Below are 21,302 nucleotides of genomic sequence, written 5' to 3' on the forward strand. Positions count from 1 at the left end.
TCATAATGAAAACACACTGCATTCCAAATACTTGCACAAGTATGCATTTGGGGAATAGTTTCCTTTCATTCAAAGTTATCTGCAAGGAAAAATACTGGTAAGCAATACCATTCCTGAGAGAGTTTTCAGAAAAAGTTAAGCAGAGTTTAAAAAAATATATTCCAGGAGACTATTCTATTAAGCACTAATTTGAGTAACTCTAGTGTAATGCTGATCTCTAATTTTTACTATTATTTCTGCTCAGGATTTTCCCCTCCTCTCTTATGGAAGCTTACAAGAGTACCATGCAGTTTCATAAGAGGGCTAGATATGTTAACTCATCCCTAAATTTCTTGCCCTTGCTCCTAGCAAATGGATTGCAAATTAGATAAAGTAACTACTTTTTTCATACTGTGATACAGAACACATTACAAGCCATTCACTCACTAGAAAAAGAGCCTGACTTTCTTGAGCTGCATTATCAGAGCCAAATGTTTCATAAACTACAAAATGACATGTTTATTATGTTTGAGGTACTTAATTCTTAAATTTGCTTATTCATTCATGCCTAACAGAAAAACTAGGTTATTGAACACTCAGAAAGAAGAAACAATTGAAAAATAATTACACTGTAGCAAAGGCCCAAAATTTTTAAACCTTGATGAACCTCCAAAAAGTTTCCATGAATTTCTCAATTTTCTTTTTTCTTTATCCCCCCTAAACCCTTTCTTCAGTATTGCAAGTTCATTTACTAGCAAAATATGTCTGCTGAATGGAAGCAACTACTTATTCTTTTCCAACACTATTGCAGTTAAATTATACTGAGGGTAAGTATACTTATTAAAACACATATATTGAAGAAAATTTGGATGAAGAATTTTTCTGTAATCTTTAAAGTTACATAACTACAAAAGATAATGTTAGCAAATTAAACATACAATTGGCTAATTAATGCATGCCATTAGAAGCACATAATTGTTTTTTCGTTCCCATTTAGGTCCCTATTCAAAAAAAGCACTTAAGAATATCCTGCTCTTTAATATGCTTACTGTACTCCTTTAGGCATATGACCATCCAAATATTTAAGGATGCACTTAGGCATGTGTTTAAGAGGTCTGCTGAAACCAGATTTAGTCTAGAAATGCAGGCAAAGGAGAGCACTCATCCCCCCTGGATGGAAGAATCTATTAAAAATGCTTCTGAATCAAAAAGAAGCAGAGCAAAACAGAGTAAATGTTCACCCCAACTGAAAGGAAAAGCAGGAAATGTTCTCAGAGGCTGACAAAACCTGCTGTTTCTATTATAGAGTCCAAAGAAGTAAATCAAAGTAAGGAGTAAATACAGAAATTCACAGCACTGCTGCAAAACCCTCTTCAGAGTTTCTTGAAATCAGTGATTAAGATCTTCCTAAGTGAAGAGGACAGTAAAGGCTGTTATTGCACTAGCTGGTATCACAACTAACCTCTACATAACTAAAGCCTTTTTTCATATTCATTTTGTTACTTAGAAGATTAGTAAACTCATAATGTAGCATAGGCTGTTTGTTCATAGTTCTGCTTTTTTCACTACCACAACACCATAGCAACCTAAAAACCAAATATTTATTTTCTTTCTCAAACACTGCAAGTTATTTTATGAAAAATTTTATGCAAATTGGGCAATACGTTGACTCATTCTGTTTGTCTCTTATATGCATCTCTAAGGCACCTATCACCATGGTGCCTAAATGCTGTGGTACTGTAGTATTTTCCAGCTTTCTTATATCATAAAAGTGGTATCATCATTTTTGTCCACTTTTATATAGCCTTTTTATACAAACTCTAAGGAATTAACAGCTAGGACAAAACAGTTATGGTTTAAATGCAAAGAAATGTTTTCTGTAGTAATAAATAGAAATCAATAGTAAAACTAATCATCCTTTCTGTTTCCTTTGGTCTTCATTAACTCTGAAAATACAGTTCCTACTAATAGAAGGTGCTCTTTTGATGAAGGCTTCTCTGACTTCAAAACTCCTGGGCTCTTAAAATCACTTGCATTCCACCTCCAAATCAGCTCTTATAACTCACTGCTGCCCACAAAAGACTGCACTGTCCCAACAATTTTTTTAGTACATAAAACCCTCCTTAGAACTCACTCAGAGTCCATCATTCTCTAAAACATACTGCAATCATTTTAGCTCCAGACCAATGTCTTCCTACAAACAAGTTGTGTTATTTTGAGACCCAGCCTGTGTAAACAATCCTGCAGAGCTTCCATTCTACTACAAAACAGATGAGGGACAGAATCAGTGACAGTTGTAAAGACACACCTTCTGCTGATGTTAAAATCTTTTTTCCCCTCCTCCTTCTTTAATAGCAGTCAAATGGAGAGCACAGGAAACTGCAAATAAACTTTTGAAAAAAACTAACATGGGCCAAAACATTGTGATGGTGTATTTGGCTCAACTTAAAATAGACTGACTTTTCTCCCAAAATATTAAATGGAAAAAGTATAACAAGAAAGAAGTGAAATGGAAAATTGCTAAAGCTGGAGAACATTACACAGAAAAAAAAAAAAAAAAAGCATCATTTTTTCTAACAGCTCTGAGATTACATGAGAAAGACAGAAAGGATGTGGAGGAGGGGAAGAGAGAGGGAGATGTAAGACAAGGGAACATGAAGCAGACTGAAAACAAAATAGAAATAATTGTTATGGAAAGACTAAAGAAATTGAGAGCACAAATCAACAGAGGCACATTCAAGACTTTAAATATTCTGCAGAGTATGTTTTCCATAAAAAACTTAAATGTTACTGGACTGCTCATCATTTACAGAACTGGATTTTTTGTAGTTCATCTTGCCATGGGCCAGATTGCTTCCCTTACCTGCATGTTTTACTCTGTGGAGTTTATCTTACTCTCCACAATTCTACGTCATAGTAAAGATATAATTCTTAGCCAGTGTTTTAATTTAAAACCTTTTTTTTTAAAAACCATTGATAAGACAGGATTATTATTGGAAGGCAAGTGCCTCCAAACAGAAAAATGTCTCACTTTTTAGTAGTTCTCAAGGATGGCAACAAAGTTTGACAGCTGACATTTGGGGAAGCAAAAAGAGCTTGAAATACTACATTAATAAAGCATATCTTTTCTTTCTTAATGGAACATATACAGGGACATTGTAAAAATAAATACTCTCCTCTAAATTTGATATTCAGATTCTTCATTGATCATGACACTTTATCACCAATGAAATGTACTGTATTTTTAGCACATCCAAACCCATATGAAAGTGATGATTTATATATATATATACAGCACCTTACATCTTCAAAGAGTTTGTAAATAGCAACACCTTCATTCTCATCCTATTTCACTAATGCAAAATGTAAGACTTGACATCAGAAATACGTAAAACAAGAAAATTTAGATTTTTCAAAGTACAACTGATATTAGAGAGATCTAAAATTTCCACTGATATGTGAGAAACTTTGCCTAGATAAAAACTAGGTCTCTGTGAATTTCCACTCTGTGGAGGTGGGCACAGGCATGAAACCTCTTCCTTTGCAGAAAATAAATGAACATCACCATTTCTTTTCAGTATTACAAAATTTTATGTTGACTGAATGTTCACAATCTCTGCCTCCCAAGGCATCAAATAATATCATTGATTAGTTATAAATGAATCAGTCAAACCTGTTCAGCTCATAACTGACCCTTTTCCTATGTTCTAGAAATGAGTGGTTGTATTTCTGTATAGCCCATGGCTATACATATAGCCATATAGCTAAGGCATAGCTTAAAATCCCCCCACATCTCATAGGTGTATATGACTGCACAGGCTGTATTTCAATACATTTTTGAAATTACTTAATTTGATGTATCTTCTTGCAGCTGGCCTACTGGAATTCAAGCTAGCACAGCCAGCTGCTGTGAGAGTTCAACCCTTTTGTACAAATGCATGATAACACTGTGACTACTGTTAAATTCCTGGACAGATTAAATGAAGCTCACCTCCCTCTAGACCTGAAACCTCTTCAAGCTGCTTTCTTAAAGACACATAACAAGTGTTTTGTCCTTACACTACAGTTCCACTTTTTCTCCCCTGTCTTAAAGGAATTTTCATTCTTCTAGTTCTCATGGGAAATTGTGTTAAAATTCAGAAACCTGACCTCAGGTTGCATTGAATATTCCCATTGACTTCAGGCCATAAAAAAGGAAAACTGTGAAAAAGAGTTATATTCTGTCAGGAAGAATATGGCTCCAAATGCTGGAATCATCCTGACAGCTCTATTTCAGAAGTTAGCCAAGGAGAAAAAAGGGGCCAGATATCTTTAAAATTACACATACCTCACACACATGTATACACATACAGAGCATAAAGGAGAATAGAAAAGAAAACCTGGAAAGAAACCCTGCCAATTTATCAAATGCCAGATGAATTACCCCCAAGACTTTCACAGAAGCATCAGCCACCCTATTTTAAGGTGAAATTTTATTTCAATCTCAGCTGCAGCATAATCTCAGATCCATCCATCCACGTTTCCCTCATTCCTCCTCCTTTCCCCTCACAGTCTCCCTGCTCCCTTCTCAACTCACATGCTGAGTAACTTTGAAGCATCACTTCCTCTCCAGTACCACAGGTTTCATGTGTCTGTCTAGGTAGGAATTGCAGGAAGAAAGACTGGATTGATTAAAAAAAAAAACAAAACAGATTAGTAAGGAATTTTTTTCAATGAATTTTCATCACAGTTGAAGCTTATGAACTGTGCATACCTTTTATGTGTTTCAGAGTATTTTCAACATTCTCCCCACCAAAGAAAATTCTAGAGAAAACTAGTGGAGTTATATGGAAAAAAATTGGAAAACTGGATCTATGTGGGGTGTCTAGCTCTTACTATTGTTTCCACTCAATATCTACTGTTTATTTTTCCTGCATGATGGCTCTGCTTCAAGCTCTCTGGAAATTACACTACACAGACAGTCTCTGGAGAAAAAAAAAAAAAAAAAGAAAAAAAAAAGCATTGGAATTTTCCAGTGTTTGGTCTTCCCTAATACCAGAAGCACATTTCACCTCTGAGTTTAGCAAGCAGACTTTTAGGTGCTGTTTCATTATTGGCTTAAGCTACCCTAAGTATAGAGTGTGCCAAGAGGCAGGTCCATTCACCATTCCTCCCCCTCCTTGTCTCAGATCTAGGAAAATATTCCTATTGTTTCATCATCAGTTCTCATGCTGCCTCAGAGTCAGCCAAATCAAAAATACTAAAATGATCCACCTGAGATCTGAGCCACACACTAACTTTCAGATGGCTCCTGACACAACTGACCTTGAAGTCTTGAAGCTCATTCTCCCTAGGGGGACAGCAGACTATGGCAGCTGGAGCAGGAAGGAAAAGAGAGCTGTACCACCATCTTCAGCAGCAGCACAGATTTAAATTTGCTGAAGCTTACTGCAAAACCACATCATCTTTATGCTAGGAACAACTCCCAAAAGAACTAAACTGTACAAAAGAAAAAAGCAGACCTTGACCCTTGATTTTAGTGTTTAAGGAAGACAAGAAAATACAGATTCTCCTGAATCAGGAATGCCAGATGGCACAGAGGCATATTTGAGTATGTTTCCAAAGCAGAACTAGTAATAACACCCCACACCTGGATGCTGTGCCTGCACTAACTCCTCACTTACAAGCACTGCTAATAATTATGGGACCATATCCCTTAAGCTGTCTGAGAAAACGTGTACCTCTACAAATTTCTTTCAAATAGGTTAAGGGAGAAATTGTCTGGCCTTTTTGGGTGTGCATGGAGAGCACTTTGAGGAGTTGCTGGAAGACACACACTGGGCTGCAGTCCCAGCTTTCAGCCGTAGATCCCATGAGACCAATTGTATTAACACTGCTGGTTTACACCTTTTGGTGCCCAGTCAGCTCAAGTTTACTGCATTCCAGTGTTTGAGTTGGAATGTTGGGAAACTGCATCTATTAAAAATTTGAATAACCACTGCAGCATATTCAAATATAAGAAATGCCTTTATACCACTAAGACAGGCAAAAGACTAGGGAAGCAGGGTGAACACAAGCCTGGTCCAGCCTGATTTTGTTGGCTCAAATTGTGCCAGTGAGCTGGTTTGCTTCTGGGGCAGGAGGAAAGCAGTTACTGCAATTCACTTGTGGAATTCACCACCACAAGAATATCTCAGTTTGATGCAGAACTATCCAGAGAACCTGAAATGCTGCAGAAATACTTCCATTTTTAATAGCTGACAACAGCAGCTCTAAGTATTCCATTTATATTTCTGCTACGATACTTCAGATGATCTTATCCTGGAACACTTGTGTCTGGTGACTAATTACATAAGAATTGTTGATTTTTGTTCTTACTACCCCAGAAGTATGTTCACAAAGTCCTTTATCTGTGACACACTTCTGAAAAACAAAAAGGCAGAGAAGTCTGGATATTTGATTAGTTTCTTCCAATATATTTAATTGCTATTACAGCCAGAAATATGTATTACACTACAACATAATTTTCTTTTTGAGGGAAAAACTTGGGTTAAATATTAGCACAAATTTCACATGATAGCAAAGTAATCTCAAGAGTTTTAAAAAACAGAACATGGCAAGCTAGACTTCCACTGGTTATTTGTGGTTCGCTTTATAAATTTTGGGCACAGAATCAAACTTTAACATTCTACCTAGAAAACCAGAATCTTTCTGAAAGATCTTTTACAAATCAGCAAGACTGGAAACAATTTGATAGAAGACTTACTGTGCATGCTCTTTCAGCCATTTCACTAGAAACTTATTTTAGTGTTCTCTGAGGAAGAGATAAACCACAGCTAAGAGACAGTTATTAAATCTTCTTTATACATTCTGTATGAAGTGCATTAAACTACAAAAATACTATATTCAAATAAGGTTAAGGGTCTGACTTAAACCCATACAGACATGGAAATTCAGAAATATTGTGTATTCCTACCCTTTACTCTCTTCAGTTGGCTAGACATTGTAGCAAAAACGCCTTGTGCTTAGATTCCTTAAACCTCTTTTTTACGGGAGAGGTTTAAAGAATTTCTCCTTAAAGGTACTTTCTCTTTAAAGGTACTTTCTATTTTAAGTTTATTGCAGTTTTCACCCTCTTTGTGGGTTGAATTCTGCCCTGGACAGTCTGGGTTTGGTTTTGTTTCTGGCGTGTTTTTTTTTGTTTGTTTGTGTTTTTTTTTTGTTTTTTTGTTTTTTGGTTTTTTTGTTTTTTGGTTTTTTTTTTTTTGTTTTGTTTTGTTTGGTTTGGTTTGGTTTTTGGTTTTGTTTTTCTGGTTTTTTTTTTGGTTTTTCTTATAATTACATTTTAAAAAAATGTTTCTACAAACACAGAAGTGAGAAAAATGAAGAAAAAGTATGCATGTATTAGTCCTGGCAATCAGATACTCCGACTTTTATTTTTTAACACGTACCTTACAAATCACGCTCATGAGAGACAGGCAGGCAGATGTAGGACATGCATGACTCTCAGCAAGTGCAAGCACATGCTTCAGCTCTCTCCCTACCCCCCATGCAGTTCCACTTATACATATGTAAATACCTATATTTCCCCGGTGAACTAAATAGGAGCCTTGGAGTTGACACTGCAAGACTTTGCACCACAAAATGCCTTGGGGGCCTTCTTCCATGATGGACTTTTTCCCTTTTTCCTGAATAAAACAGTGACCAGTGGAGGTCACACTTTATTCATAAGAAAGTAAGATTCTTGAGATCCTCTTTCCAGGGGGCTGTCAGCCTTGGAACCACCTCCTGCACTGTGGTACAGTAGTTTGGGTCTGCTGACCTTTTGGGCAAATTGCAAATTGTGTCTTCTCAAGATAACTTCAAAGAAGGGAAATTCTACTGTGAGGAGGGGGAGGCATATCTTAGGAGGATGGTGGGGATTTTTTTCCTATATTCTATGACTGTGAGCAAGTCTGAGTTTCTTTTCATTCTCTTTTATTTCAAACTACTCTTTGTTTTTACTTAATTATTGTCAGCATATTATGCAGTCAGGCAACTGTCTCCATACAGCTATTATAAATCTATGCATATTCAACAAATTATTAGAAACTTTTTCATTTCAAATGTGGCTGGGAGTCCCCCTCCACATATTTCATAGCATCTGATAAATATGTATATTTAACACTGTTATACTTACACATGCTACTGAAGAGTCCATTTTTAAAGATGAACAGCCAGCCCTTCAACTGGTACTCCCACCAACTGCTAAAAAAATAGGAAATGGCCACTCCAATGAGAAAACAGTGTTGATTATGTTCTGGTAACCAGAGTAAAGGGAGATGATTTGGAGGACACCCACAAACATTAATCTTTGCAGTTTGACTGTGATAAAAGTAAACCATTCGAAATCCTCAAACGAATAATCCTCAACAAAATTGTGTAAGACTATAAAATAATACCAGTAACATAGATTTATCTTAAGATACCATAGAACAAGGCACAGGGGATTGAGAGAAATTCCTTAAACAGATAATACTTGACAGTAGACAGTCGCTGTTAGAGTTAGAGAAATAGAAAGCAGTAGCCTTGACCCAGAAAAAGTATTTCTACCTTATACAGCATAAAAGACAGACATTCAAGAAAAGCTCATCCATGAGAAATGGTGATCTCCTATTGCTGCCAAGGTCAGTCAGACCTGTAGTGATATGTTCTGTAAATGCTGACTCCATCACTTACAGTTTTCCAAGGACTTCCTTAACACCCAGAGCTCTTTTATTTTTATTGTGGAACAAAGCTATGACACAAAACTGTCAAACTAGAAAGCCCAGAAAAGGAAGACAGAGAGTTTTTATTAGACTTGAATGACAACCCCATTGAGAAAGAAACCCATAATAGTTATAAGGAAGTGGATCTAAGTTCCTAGAGATCCACCAGAAAAATGCTAAAATCTTAGCAAGGAAGGAAATTTTGCTCCCAGGTCAGCAGCTCCAATAGTTTATCATGCCTCTTAAAACTGCCTGCAGATGACATGTGGATGGTGCATCTGTATCAGCCTATGAAGTGTGAATGGGATGGGATTTTTTTGCTGCAACAGGAAGCTCTAATGGAACTCTCAACATACTTTTACTATACCTCATTCACAACCTTTGGCACTTGAAATGCCAACTGTGCCCCTTGTGTGGTACTTTTCTGATGGCAATCATAAATCTCTACAGAAAAATAAATTCAAGCAAGTCATTTTACTTTCTCTAGTTAAAAAATAAAATTAGATAATAGATAAACTGTAATACATTCTAGCCCTAAAAATAGTTTTTTACTCTGTGAACTTTACTATACTTATATGCACTCAGAGAGAACAGAGTTTGGACCTCTCTCTCTGTTAACATCTATAATTCTGAGCCTGAAGTACTAATTAAACTCACATAAAATGATGCACAAAGACTATTTTTTTACTCCACTACTTTGGAGTGGGAGCTTCCTGTTGAAACACCTACCTTGCCTGGAGATCTAAGAAACATCCCGCTCTTCATAGAGCCCTTGTGAATATAAACCAAAATGAACATTTTCTCTAGCAAAAGACATCTGAAGCAGAAAAGAAGAGGTTTTAAATAAGCCAGTAATGATCCTCTCATGTCAGGGGAATTCATGCAGGGGCAATTCAGCTTTGTTTGGGGGTTTATCAAATAGTAAAATGGTGACATCATTGCTCTGAATTGAAAACTGATTAATCACCTGCTTGGTATCTGTCTTGCAGATGAGAATTCCTTGTTGAATGCTATGGATTGAGTAGTCATACAGACTACTCCTTCCTCTACTTACCCTCTTTCCACTGACTATTCAGCTGGCATATTCATATGTACATTTGTAAAATACCTGTAAATACAGATGGGTAGTTTTAATGGTATCAACCATTAATATATACTTGCTCTCAAGACATCTCTATATGATGCAGTCTCCAGATAACATTTACACAACTTAGATGAACCCACAATTTTTGAAGGAGAAACCAAAATGCCCTCAGACAGCTTTTTAAACTTCAAAATAAATTGTTGAAAACACAACTTTCCTTTAAAGAAATCTAAGTTTCTGAAGTCCCAGTACAGGCCTCCAGTATGCTTCAGAAAAAAACAGCATGAAACCAAAAATTCGTGATCCCTTATACTTCTGGATGTTTCATGATTGATTTAACAAGATAAGTGTAAGAGTGGAAAATTGGCAACCTTAGCAGTGGAGTATATCTTGCAATTGAGAACTAGCATACACCACACTGTGATGTATTATTGAGCCTTCCTGAATACCACGTGGACAGTGTAGCTCATATAAAATCCTTGATAGGACAGAAAACACAGGAAGAGAATAAAAGGAATTTTATGTTTCCCTTTGTTTCTCTGACCATGAGAAATAATCTAAAGCCCAGTAAAATGTTTTCTTTTGAGACCAGTCTACCTTCCCCATGTCTGCAAGGCCACATTTAATATGGTAACTTGAATTGCACCAGCTGGCAGTGTTTTTGGAACATATGGGAATGGATCAAAGCTGCAAATATGCAAGGTGAATTTTATATTGGTAATTTAAGTTCTTGATTCTTTGAGATATTCTTGCTTAATTCCTACTGTGAGCAATGGCAGATGAGTTGTAAGAACCTTTTGTGAGATGCAAAACACAGCTCAGCTTCAACCCATGTGCCAATTCCTCCTCTAGTGTTAAACTGGCTGTGTATCATTTGTTTGGACTGAGAAGATATGCAACACTCAGGTTTTCTCTCTTCTTTGTAGCAAAGCAAAGTCAGAGGCTTTCTTTAACTTTTACAAGTGTTTTGTACTTCCTTGTAGAGAACAATTAATTTTCATACAAGTGTGATAATTTGAGGCCCATAATTTTCCCCCACAAACAAATTAAACAGGACAGGAGCAGTGGCTAAAATAATAAAATAGCTAACTCTTTCATTACACGTTTGGTAACACTTTGTTTGACACACTATCAGATAGCTTTATAAACTATTTAAATCCTCTGAAATATACATTATACCTATTAAGCTTTTTTACCATATTGAAGATCTTCTTTATCACATTGATTTATCTTCACTTATAAATGCACACACAGAATGTCAACACTTAAAATAAATCAATTTCTTAAAGGATTTAAGTTCATTCTGATGAAGTGACCAGATTAATTACATTGTTTAAAATATTCTGCAATCTTAATATCATTATCGTTTGCATCTTCCCAGATCCAAGTGTCATATCCAGTTTAAGAACATGAAACAGGACATCCACACAAAAGCAACAGACCCTTCATCCTATTATTATTTAATTAACTACTATCTAGAAATTGATGAGCATTGACCTTTGTTATGAAAGGTAAACAGCCCTGTGAGTTAGTTAGTAAATCAAAAATTTCAGCAGGAGGGATTTTCTCAGTAAAATCTCACTGGTCCCCTTTTAGCTTATCTGTACCTCTTGGCTACAAAAGTACAGCTCACAAAATAAGAAGCTAAATGATTTTCCACTCTGCAACTCTTTTTAAAAATATGCAGGAGAAAACTTTTCTTTAAAGAAGAGCCAGCTTCATGAATAGATTCTTGTGGTGCCTAGCCTATGTATAATAAATACTAAGCCATCATCACAGTCTCACATTTCCTTCTTTCTAGGAAAATCAGAAAGTCTGCTCTTTATAATAGATGATCAGATATCTAGTGCTCCCAAATAAACTTGGGAGTGGGATTTAAATATATGAGATTTAAACAAAAAGATGTTAGACTATTCTTTTTAAAAACTAAGATACTTTATTTCTATTTGGCTGAGAATATGAGTTATGTCTGCTGATGGCCCCCCAATACACTGACCAGCTGGGTCAGACAGTAGGGTACACAAGAAAACAACCTGTCAAATCAGAAGTAGCTACTTGCTTCATTTCATTCTGTTCATCTGCCCACTGCAAAGACTGTGCATTCTCAAATGAGAATGTGCCAATGGCCAGACTGGCTGAGACCGAGGGTCTGTCCTACCAGTACTCTGCCTCCAATGATGGCTCTAAACATGACAGCCCAAACTGAGGGCAAACATGTAAAATACTTCTGTACTACCATTCCCTGCCCCATGTCTCCATCTCCAGCTATTTTCAGCCCAGAGGAGTTACTGATCCATTTATGGTTTGTCTATAGAACAACATGCTTAGGTCTCCAGTCTGCTGTGTAAACCTCTTGGGTTCACAATGCTGTCTGGCAAGGAATGCCATATGAGCTCTCCATTGCATGGAGAGCATTTACACTGCACAGTCTAACTCCAGCAGATACATTTAAAAAAAAAACTTCTTTAGTATTGGTAGATAAAGATCATGTTCCTCAAGGCATTTGTTCCTATTTATATGAGAAAGGCAATAACACTCCTCTCATATGCTGGTATAGCAACCTCTTTCAAGACTATTTTGGAGACATTCACTTGAATGTTGAATGGCTTTAAAAACTCAGTGCCCTTCTGAACAAATGTTCCTTCCTTTTAAGCTCCTAAAAACTGATTCATTCTTTTAAATCTGTTTCAACATTTTTTTTCCTTTTTTTCTGGAAAATGCACTTCCATGAGCTGAAGTGGCCAAATTTGATATACCATTGAATTATGCTACAAAGGCCCTTGCTTTCTCAGTTCATAGAGGCAAAACCTACACTATTGGGTTAATAACAATATTAACCAATATTAGGCTAATAACAATATTAACAATTTCAGTTCTGGTCTCCACAAATGCCTTATTCTGAAAACCCTAGAGATGATGTTCCCTACAAAACAAAAGAATGTTCAACAGATTTATATATATAGCTCTTTAATTTTTATAAATTGTACAGATAACTGCCAGAAATCTCAGGTGTTTTACCGTCTTGATTATTAAATCATCTCTGTAAGTAGCAGCAAAAATTTTATAACTCTCAGGGCCTGCATCATTAAGTACTGAAAATAAGCCGAAGTGCTGCGCAAAGCAAACGGTACAGTTGTAAACTCCTACAGACTCCAAGGAACCTGGAACCCTTCTTAGGGCACTAATAGTTCACATAAACAAAAAGCTAATTCTCTACATTTTATTATCAGACATTCTAGTCATTCTGGTACTGACATCTCCAGCTCTGCATTAGCATTTCTGTACCTGCATACACTTGTATGTACCTGCACATACTGGTTGCCTACACCAACTCATCTCAAATTGCTGTATCTCTACCACTCTCTCCACAACAGGCTGAGAACTAATCCACTGTCCATGAATAACAAGTTTCTCAACAGCAGCTTTTCAATACATAGCTTGCAATCTGTCTCCCATTCACTTTGTCAAATTATGGTCCACACATCAGCCATTTGCAGCAGTGATGTATCTGTCAGGTGTCAAGTACATCTCTTGCACAGGAAAGTCTTTTTTAGGATTTTTTTAAACTTTCAAAATGTCTAATCCCAAACATGCAAAATAATGAGTCAGATGCCAAAAAATCATGAGAGTTTGGCTTTTTGTTGGTTTTTGTTTGTTTGTTTTTATGTTTGATTTTTTTGTTTTGTTTTGTTTTTGTTTTTAATATGTTAATGCCTTTTCCTTTGCTTTCTGGAGCTTTTTCTAGGTCATGTTTTTAAGCTTTTCTCCAAGGCAAGAAGGGTTTCAAACATTAATAAAAAGAAAGCAACTGAGATCTTTTTGTAATTGCATGTTTAAGAAAAACATTTATTGCCATCAAACTTAAATTCTGTTGAACTGACAACCAAGTATCTTCAGAGATGTTTTTGATCAAATAATCCTGAAATAGGAATATTGCTTCCAACCTGTTTTCTCTAGAGTTTCATTTGCATTACTTATGTACTTTTTTCCAGATAATTAAGCTTTAATGAAAGCAAGTTGTTAGACATGGAAGAAAGTCATGACTTAACACTATCTTGAAGGACTCTACAATATCAAAATATCTGAGGTGCATATTATATATCTCTGTGTATACAAATGCACATCCTCACACAAACAGAGATTTCTTCACCTGAAATTTGTGATTTGCTCTCCCTCAATACTGAATCCCCTTGAAATCTTTACAGTGGATTCTTTTTTCAGTGATGAGAAGACAGTTTTATGTGACAGCATGCATTACAAGTCTTCTTAGACTCTAACTAGTTTGTGATGGAAATGTTCATGAGTATTGATAAATGTAACCATTCCTGTTAATCACCATCATCTCAGCTTGTTTGTGTGGCACTCAGTAATTAGTTTTTATTTAAAGAGGGAAAGGCATTCCTTTCTTTTCTTAACACAATTCCTCTGTTGGGCATTATCTAAGCTCAGCATAGTGTCTTTCCTGTATTCTTTCTCTTCCATCCTTTTTGCCCTGATTAAGACTACTGGAGACTCAGCAGGAAACCCAGTGGGATTGCTCATGGTGTCTTGAAGTCACCTTTTCTTTCATTGTTTTTGCCTGTTAAACCTTGTTATGCTCAGCAATCCCTCTCCCGCAACCCACTGGATTCCGAACTTTGCTTTGACAGCTCCCTTGTTTGCTGCTAATTGAGCTCCTCTTCATTTTCCCTACCCCATTCCCTTGTTCTTCCTCCCTCCTCTCTCAGTCAGGCCATCTCCTCAAATGTCCCTCCTTCATCCCGCGCCTGGTGTCACCCTGTGCGGCCGGACCTGCGCATCGTGATTAATGGGGTAGGCCCCAAATGACGAGGTGTTTCACGGGCGCGCTTTACTTTCAACTTGTTTCCTCTCGTCTGGGACATGTCGTGGATCACAGCGTATTTGTGCCATCACAAACTCTGGGCGACAGCTTCCACTCTGCTGGGACTGGAGACGTCGGGCTCTGCTGGCAGCTCGACCCACACCAGCCTCAGAGGGCTGTCGGGGCAGAGGGCTCGCCCGACCCAACTTTGCCAAACGTCCGAGGGTCGCACAGAAGCACCCCCAGACCCGCCCGCGGTCACACCGACGGTCTGTCCCACCCACACCACCAGGCACCGGAGCGAGCCCCGCTCCCGGCCGCCACCGCCGCCGCCTCCCCCCGCGGCCCGGCCCGGCCCGGCCCGGCGCGCAGGGGGTGCCATAGTAACGGGCGGGGGCCGGGCGGCGCCGGGGGCCGGGCGGAGGGCGCTGCTGAGGGCGGGGACGGCGGCGGCATGGCGGGCGCGGGAGCGCCCCCTCTCCGCGGCTCCCGGCCCCGGCGGCCGCAAATGGCTCTTCCCTCGCCGGCCCCTTTGTGTGAGGCACACTCGGAGCGGCGGCGGAGCGCGGTGCGTCCCCTGCCGCCGCCAGCCCAACCCAGCCCGGCCGGGCCGGGCCGAGCCGAGCGGAGCAGAGCCGGAGATCGGGGCGGCCGTTCCAGCTCTCGGCGCCCCGCTCCCCCCGGGGTGCGCGGGGGGCCCGGCTGCTGTCGCCACCTCCACCCCCCGTCCCCCCCAAGGCCCTGCTGTGGTGGGCGACTAAAATACACCTCCACCAAACCAAAACAAATAAATAATAACAATATTAATTTTAAAAAAGAAAGAAACTAAAAAATAAAAAAAAAATTAAAAAAAAAAAAAAAAAAAAAAAAAGGAAGGAAAGAAAGAAAGAACGGGGAAAGAACAGAGGGAGCGAGCGAGAGGGAGGGAGGGAGAAGCGAACCAACTCCGAGGCTCCCATAAAGAGCGGCACGCACTGAGCGAGCGCCCCGGTGCCGATGCGTGGGGGAAACAATAAGTACTCGAAGTTACCTGCCCTGCCGTAGAAGAAGGAGGGTTCGTGGGTTCTCTCGCAGACATCTGCAGACCGGTGCTTTTTTGGAAGAGAATTTTTTTTTTTCCTCTCCTCTCTCTCTCTCTTTACAAACCACAAACGGATGTGAGGCAGGGAAGGTGTTTGACTACTGAAGTCAGGCACCTCTTTTTTTATTCTTCTCAGTCTTGTGTGTCCCCCCCCTTCCCTCACACACACACACACACACACACACGCACACACGCACTCACACCCCCCTTTTTTTTGCACCAATATTAACGACCAAAAGAAAAGGAAAGGAGTTTGCTTGATGTTTTAGTGAAATGGACGTAAGATTTTATTCACCACCTCCTCAGCCTGCAGCCGCTCCTGATACGCCTTGTTTGGGACCTTCCCCCTGCCTGGACCCCTACTATTGCAACAAGGTGACTCGTGTTTTGTGTCGTCCGAGGTGTTTTATCTGTGCTGTCGGTGTGTGCTGTTGTCGCGGCGCGTTGCATGAGCGGGCGCTGCGCTCTGGCCAGCCGCGCACCAAGTTGCCCGGCGAGGCGGAGGGAGGGCAGCGGCACTTGCCGGGGTTTGGGGTTTGGGGAGCGCAGTGCCGCCCGCCGCGGAGCGCTGCCGCCGGGACACACACCGGCTCCCCCTCAGGCACCCCAAATTAAACCCCCGGAGTAGTCTGGGGGCGGGCGGCTGGAGCGGGGGGGCTGGGTGGGGGAGGCATTTTCCATAACATCTTTTCGGAGAAACGGCGTGGAAGGGGATGTTGGTGCGGGGGACTTGAATTTCCAGGGCTCTTGTTAATGAGAAAGATCGCGCCCGCCACAAACCGGCAGAAACTCTGGCCGGCAGTGCATGTGTCAGAGAGCCGAAAAGCACGTTTTTGTGTGTGTGTGACATACGTGTGTGTACACACACACACACACACACACACACACATACATCTCTCTATGTGCATAGTAAGTATGCATAGTGTTGACAAGTCGGTTCAGAACATCGGCTCCACTCTGTCCCGGCTGTGCAACTGCCTCACCAATTTCTCTGTAACTTGATTAAACCCCTGCAGATAGGGTCAGTATCTGAGGAGAGCTAAGTTTTAGGTCCCCGAGCCCTGGGGAAGGAGGAATCGCAGAGGATACACGAGTTAGCCCAAATCCTGGGTCCGGTTCTGGAGTTTGATCCTGCGATCCCGGAGCACTTTGCATGACTTTTGCTGCCGAGGAAGGGGGCTGGGGTTCCTGCATTGTTACTGCCGCTGTAGCCTGAGCCAGCTGGTGCTTTATGTATGGGCTGCACTTTTCTCTGCTGTTACGGAATGGGCTTTGCACGTGAATAAAACGCTGGCCGTAGGAAATGATCGGAAAGTGCGAGTTACCCAGAGCCCTCCTTCGAGCCCAGCCCGGCCAAGGGGAGCAAGCCGGGAGAGAGCGATGTGCTCAAACCTGCGTGTCGGGCGGCCGTGCAGCCCGTGGCGGGCTGCAGCAGCAGCAGATGGCTTTTCGCAGCGCACACCGCGCCGTGCGCAGGCTCCGCGGGTGCGGAGGGCGCGGGGGGACCGGCGGGGCGCTACCGCGGAGGGGCACCCCCGGCCCGGCACGGCCCGGCCCGGCACGGCCCGGCTATTGTGGGGACGGTCTCACGTGTCAGAGAGACGTTCCGAGCCGTCCCTTTCATCCCGGGCAGCTGCCTCCCTCGATTCAGAGATAAACGGCAAAATAGAGTGTGCTTGTGCTGAGGCGCGGAGGCTGCGGCGCCCGGGTGAAGCCCTCTCAGTTTTCAGGAAAGGTTTCCCACATGGTCGCATCTACCAATCACAACAGAAAGGACCAAATTCATCCTGGCTGCATTTCACATATACTCAATGGAGTTATAGAATCCAGGGATAAATCTGGCCCTTTGTGGTGGATGCCTCAGGATATTTCAAGGGAGATCCTAGAGGTATGACTGTTAGCGTTGTTTTAAGTGACTATTTTGCAGCATCTGGCAAACGTGCGCTATATTTTGGAAGTTTGTGCCAGGAGTGAACTTGGTTCAGCAGGAAGAGTTCAAATGCGAAGGAGCATTTAATGTGTTCATTAACTTTCTGTTAGTGCTCTGAGTAATCATGAGGCTACTGCTACTTTTCATCTGTGGTTTGCTGTTATTTTCTCTATTGTCAGATTTGTAAATTGTAACAGTGAAATGTTGCCATGTGAAAAGCTTGGGCTGATATTAATGCCATAAGAACCAAAGTGTTTGAAGACCTGTTTGGCAGTGAAACTGGACAAATGTTATTAAAGCTATCAATGATTTAAAGCTTCAGAAAGAAGGTAATGACTTGAATACACATTTCACTCATCATTCTTGAGATAGTGGGCCGGATTTAATTTAAAAGTTAAATGCTTTGGAAAATCAGGAATTACTTTAATATATTAAATCATTTTCCAATTAAGTTCCTTAAATAATTTTTGGTGTGTTGCACTGCAAATTGAATAAATTAATTTAGAAAGTCGTTTTCAGAATTTCTTTACTAGCTGGTTAAAGCTTCTTTCAAGTCATGCCATGTATGAGGGAGCAAACTGTTCTTTTCAAATGCAAATGAGACACTCATTCTGTAGACAAGTTGCAACTCTTCTATTTCACTTTGCCTGAACTGATAATGTGCTTAAAAGTGCACAGTCATAAGACATATGTTTTATGCTTGGAAAAGACTTACCAGGAATGTTTCAATATAAGATATTGAGTACAGAACAAACGTCTTTCTCAGATGTCTTTACCACTGACCACTGATAACATTAAATGGACAAAGTAGATTTGCCCCTTGGAGGCGTACATTTAGTGAAGATTTCATTTTTCACTCCCTTCACTCTCTCCCTTTGCCCAGCATGATTAACATTGCTGTGAAAACTTATCTGACTTGTTCTAAACATGTCGTCATGTTACAGTATTGCTCTGTCACTCATTTTCAGGCAGTGTGTATTTAGGGAGTTTGAAGGGCTGGAGGCCTGCAGAAATTTTCTGTTCAGTATGTTTGATTGAGTGTTTGCTTTTAAACTCTCCCAGGAAAAGACATGATGGCTGGAGTGTGATGGATCCTTGTTCTGGGTCAGAATAGTGGTCCTCATTAGGTGTTTACCTGCAAAACTCATTCAGAACTCATTCAAGATCCTCTGGGATCTTGTTTCTTGTAAAGTTAGTTAAAACTTGCTTTTGGCACTTACTAGTGGATTTGGCCCCATTTTTCATACTTAGGTTTTGGTGGTGTTTTTCCTTTTACAAATTTGCCAGACTTTGATTCTTTAAGTCTGAAGTCTGCCTGAGCTGCTTGTAATTTAGCATGTATTCCACAAATACTTAGGCTTTTAAGTTTTCTAATTATTCTGTTAGCATTAGTTTTTTTCCCTGATCAGATGGTTGTTTGTAGCATAGGAGTTTCCAGGCACATGCATGGGAGGTATTGACTGTGCATTTTTCTGTAGCCAGAGGAAAATAATGTAGATTCAAACAATCGCCTCTTATCTTACAATTTTCAGTTGGCAGGCTTTGTTTCAGAAGACTGCTTAGATCTTTATTTTATAAACCTAAAATAGCATTCTAAGCATCTTAGCCTAATATTTCTCTATCTGCTGTGAAAGCTCATTATACTCTGCATATATTGTTATGCAGGCTTTTCCTTGTTTCTCTTGCATTACCCATGGAGAGAGAAAAGTGAAGGAACAATGCAAACAATGTTGGTTATGACAACTGTGAGAGGTATCTCTTATACAAACAGACAGAATGGACGGTATGCTTTGGTATATAGGTCAGCCTTTGAAATAACATAGTGGAGCTCTTATGCTGGACAGATTTAGAGTTGGGGTTGTACTGTTCGCTTCTTGAAACTTGAAGCATAATTGCAGTTCAGATATGTTCAGGCTAGTGCGAGTAGTCTGTTCAGTTGAAGTTTATTTTAGGAAATGCCACGTTCTGTAATTGAGTTGAATGATATAAAAGAAATAACTTTGATAATCCAAGTGTCTTAATTAGATAGAATATGGCCAAGTGATTTCAAGCTGCTGGAAGAAATTGAATGATAAGTTTAAATGTTCCTGTAGAGAGAAGTAAATAACAGCCTCATGGCTTTCCCTGTTGAAGTGTCACTTCCAAAGACCAATCAGTACTGTAAGAAGGATAGGTATATTTTAATTTTCATACTTGTAACTTTACAGTGTTTCAGATATCTGCTCACATAAAGTGCAGTTATATAATTGTAGTTTGACACAATGACAGGGATGCTGACCTCTGCCATCAGTAGGCAGAAAATAATGGTATTTACTGCTCCCAATGGTTAGCCTAGCAGAATTATGCACTGGATTCTTCTGTGATTTGCTACTTTGTTCAAAAATACAGGAGCCTACAACTCATCTTTCTTGTATTCACTGGTAGTTGTCGGTGCAGTGGAAAAATACAGCCAGACAGCAGAGGTAAAATGATAGACTGTAGTTGTTTTTAAAAAGAGGAATAAAGAGGAGAAAGGAGGGAGAGGGAAGCAAAACCTTTCAAAATGAAAAAGACAAAGTGACATTGGGTAGAAGTGGGTAAGGAAATATAATACAATGCTTTGTAAGCAAGTAACAATCCCTTGTAATCAGAATTCCACGGAGCAAAAGTACATATTATTTTTAGTCAGTGTTTAGAGTAATTTATTGTGTAAACTTAACCCTACCATAGAGGCTACTCTAAATAAAATGTTCCATGGCTGTTTGCAAAGTGTACATTATTTCCAGGAGCTTGCTTCCATCCAGTCTTTATCTGAAACTTAGAATTGTGTCAAGCAGGCTGAAGGACACCTCTAAAGCTGAAATACTGTGTTACTGTTTTGATAGCATTTTACATGATGCTGATATTGTTTATCCTGAACATATTTTTTCTCCCTTAAAAAAATACCTTGTCCTCTACTGTCTTAGAATCATACTTAAAATTTGTTACTGTTTCGTAAAGAGAAGATTAAACAGTTGCATTAGGGCTGACTGTTGATTTTCAAGTGTTAAGTCTCTTAGTTCAAACATACCACATATGAAGAAAGGAAATGGTCTTTTCTTTCATACCTTAGTATGTAGTCTCAGAGTTGTGGGCAAGTCTCAAGTGTGCCTCCTTAAATTCCAGTGTTTCAGAAAAGAAGTGGTCCCAGTTTTAGTGGAACACAGAAAATGATTTATGTATGTGCTTTTGAAAAATCTTTCTCAAAAATGTCTATAAACCAAAGCATTTGCAGTTATTTATTTTTTGCTTTCTGCCAAACATCAGTACCTTGAGAGGAATTATGTTTTATTCTCATACCAGAACGATGCGCTTCATCTCTAGAGCATTACCCCTCAATCAGCTTATCATGAGGTCTTATGAAAAAAAAAGTGAAACCAGTAAATTATTAAGAATGCTGAATTAACAAAACACTACAGCACATGCACTACCTTTGGTGTTTACATTAAACCAAAGAGCAGCTGGAGCTGATTTTGAGAAGCTGATACTGTGGAACACTGGGCAGTTCCAGCTTCTGTTGAGTTTGGGATGTGTTGGGGACGATCACACTTTACCGTGAAGAGCTGAGCACCCTCTGGCCCTCAGATTCCCACATTAGCAGGACTTTCTTTTCTTGCTAAAAATGTACAGAAGCATTTGAAAAATGGACTATGTGCAAAACA

At 39.7% G+C, this 21,302-nt stretch overlaps 1 protein-coding gene across 3 annotated transcripts in view; it reads left to right on the top strand.

Annotated features, from left to right (window-relative positions):
• Window positions 1-15,136: 15,136 nt before the first annotated feature.
• Window positions 15,137-21,302, top strand: part of TOX (thymocyte selection associated high mobility group box) — a 215,853-nt gene continuing 209,687 nt past the window's right edge. The window contains exon 1 of one of the 3 annotated variants that reach the window (XM_056485533.1): window positions 15,137-16,067. In XM_056485533.1, coding sequence (XP_056341508.1) covers window positions 15,966-16,067 — 102 coding nt within the window. In that variant the 5' untranslated portion in view covers window positions 15,137-15,965. Of the gene's footprint in view, window positions 16,068-17,436; window positions 17,581-21,302 lie in introns of those variants that run through there. The other 2 variants (XM_056485534.1, XM_056485532.1) reach the window with 2 other exon arrangements.

This window comes from Oenanthe melanoleuca, chromosome 2, assembly GCF_029582105.1.
Source record: "Oenanthe melanoleuca isolate GR-GAL-2019-014 chromosome 2, OMel1.0, whole genome shotgun sequence".
Classification (NCBI taxonomy): Eukaryota; Metazoa; Chordata; class Aves; order Passeriformes; family Muscicapidae; genus Oenanthe; species Oenanthe melanoleuca.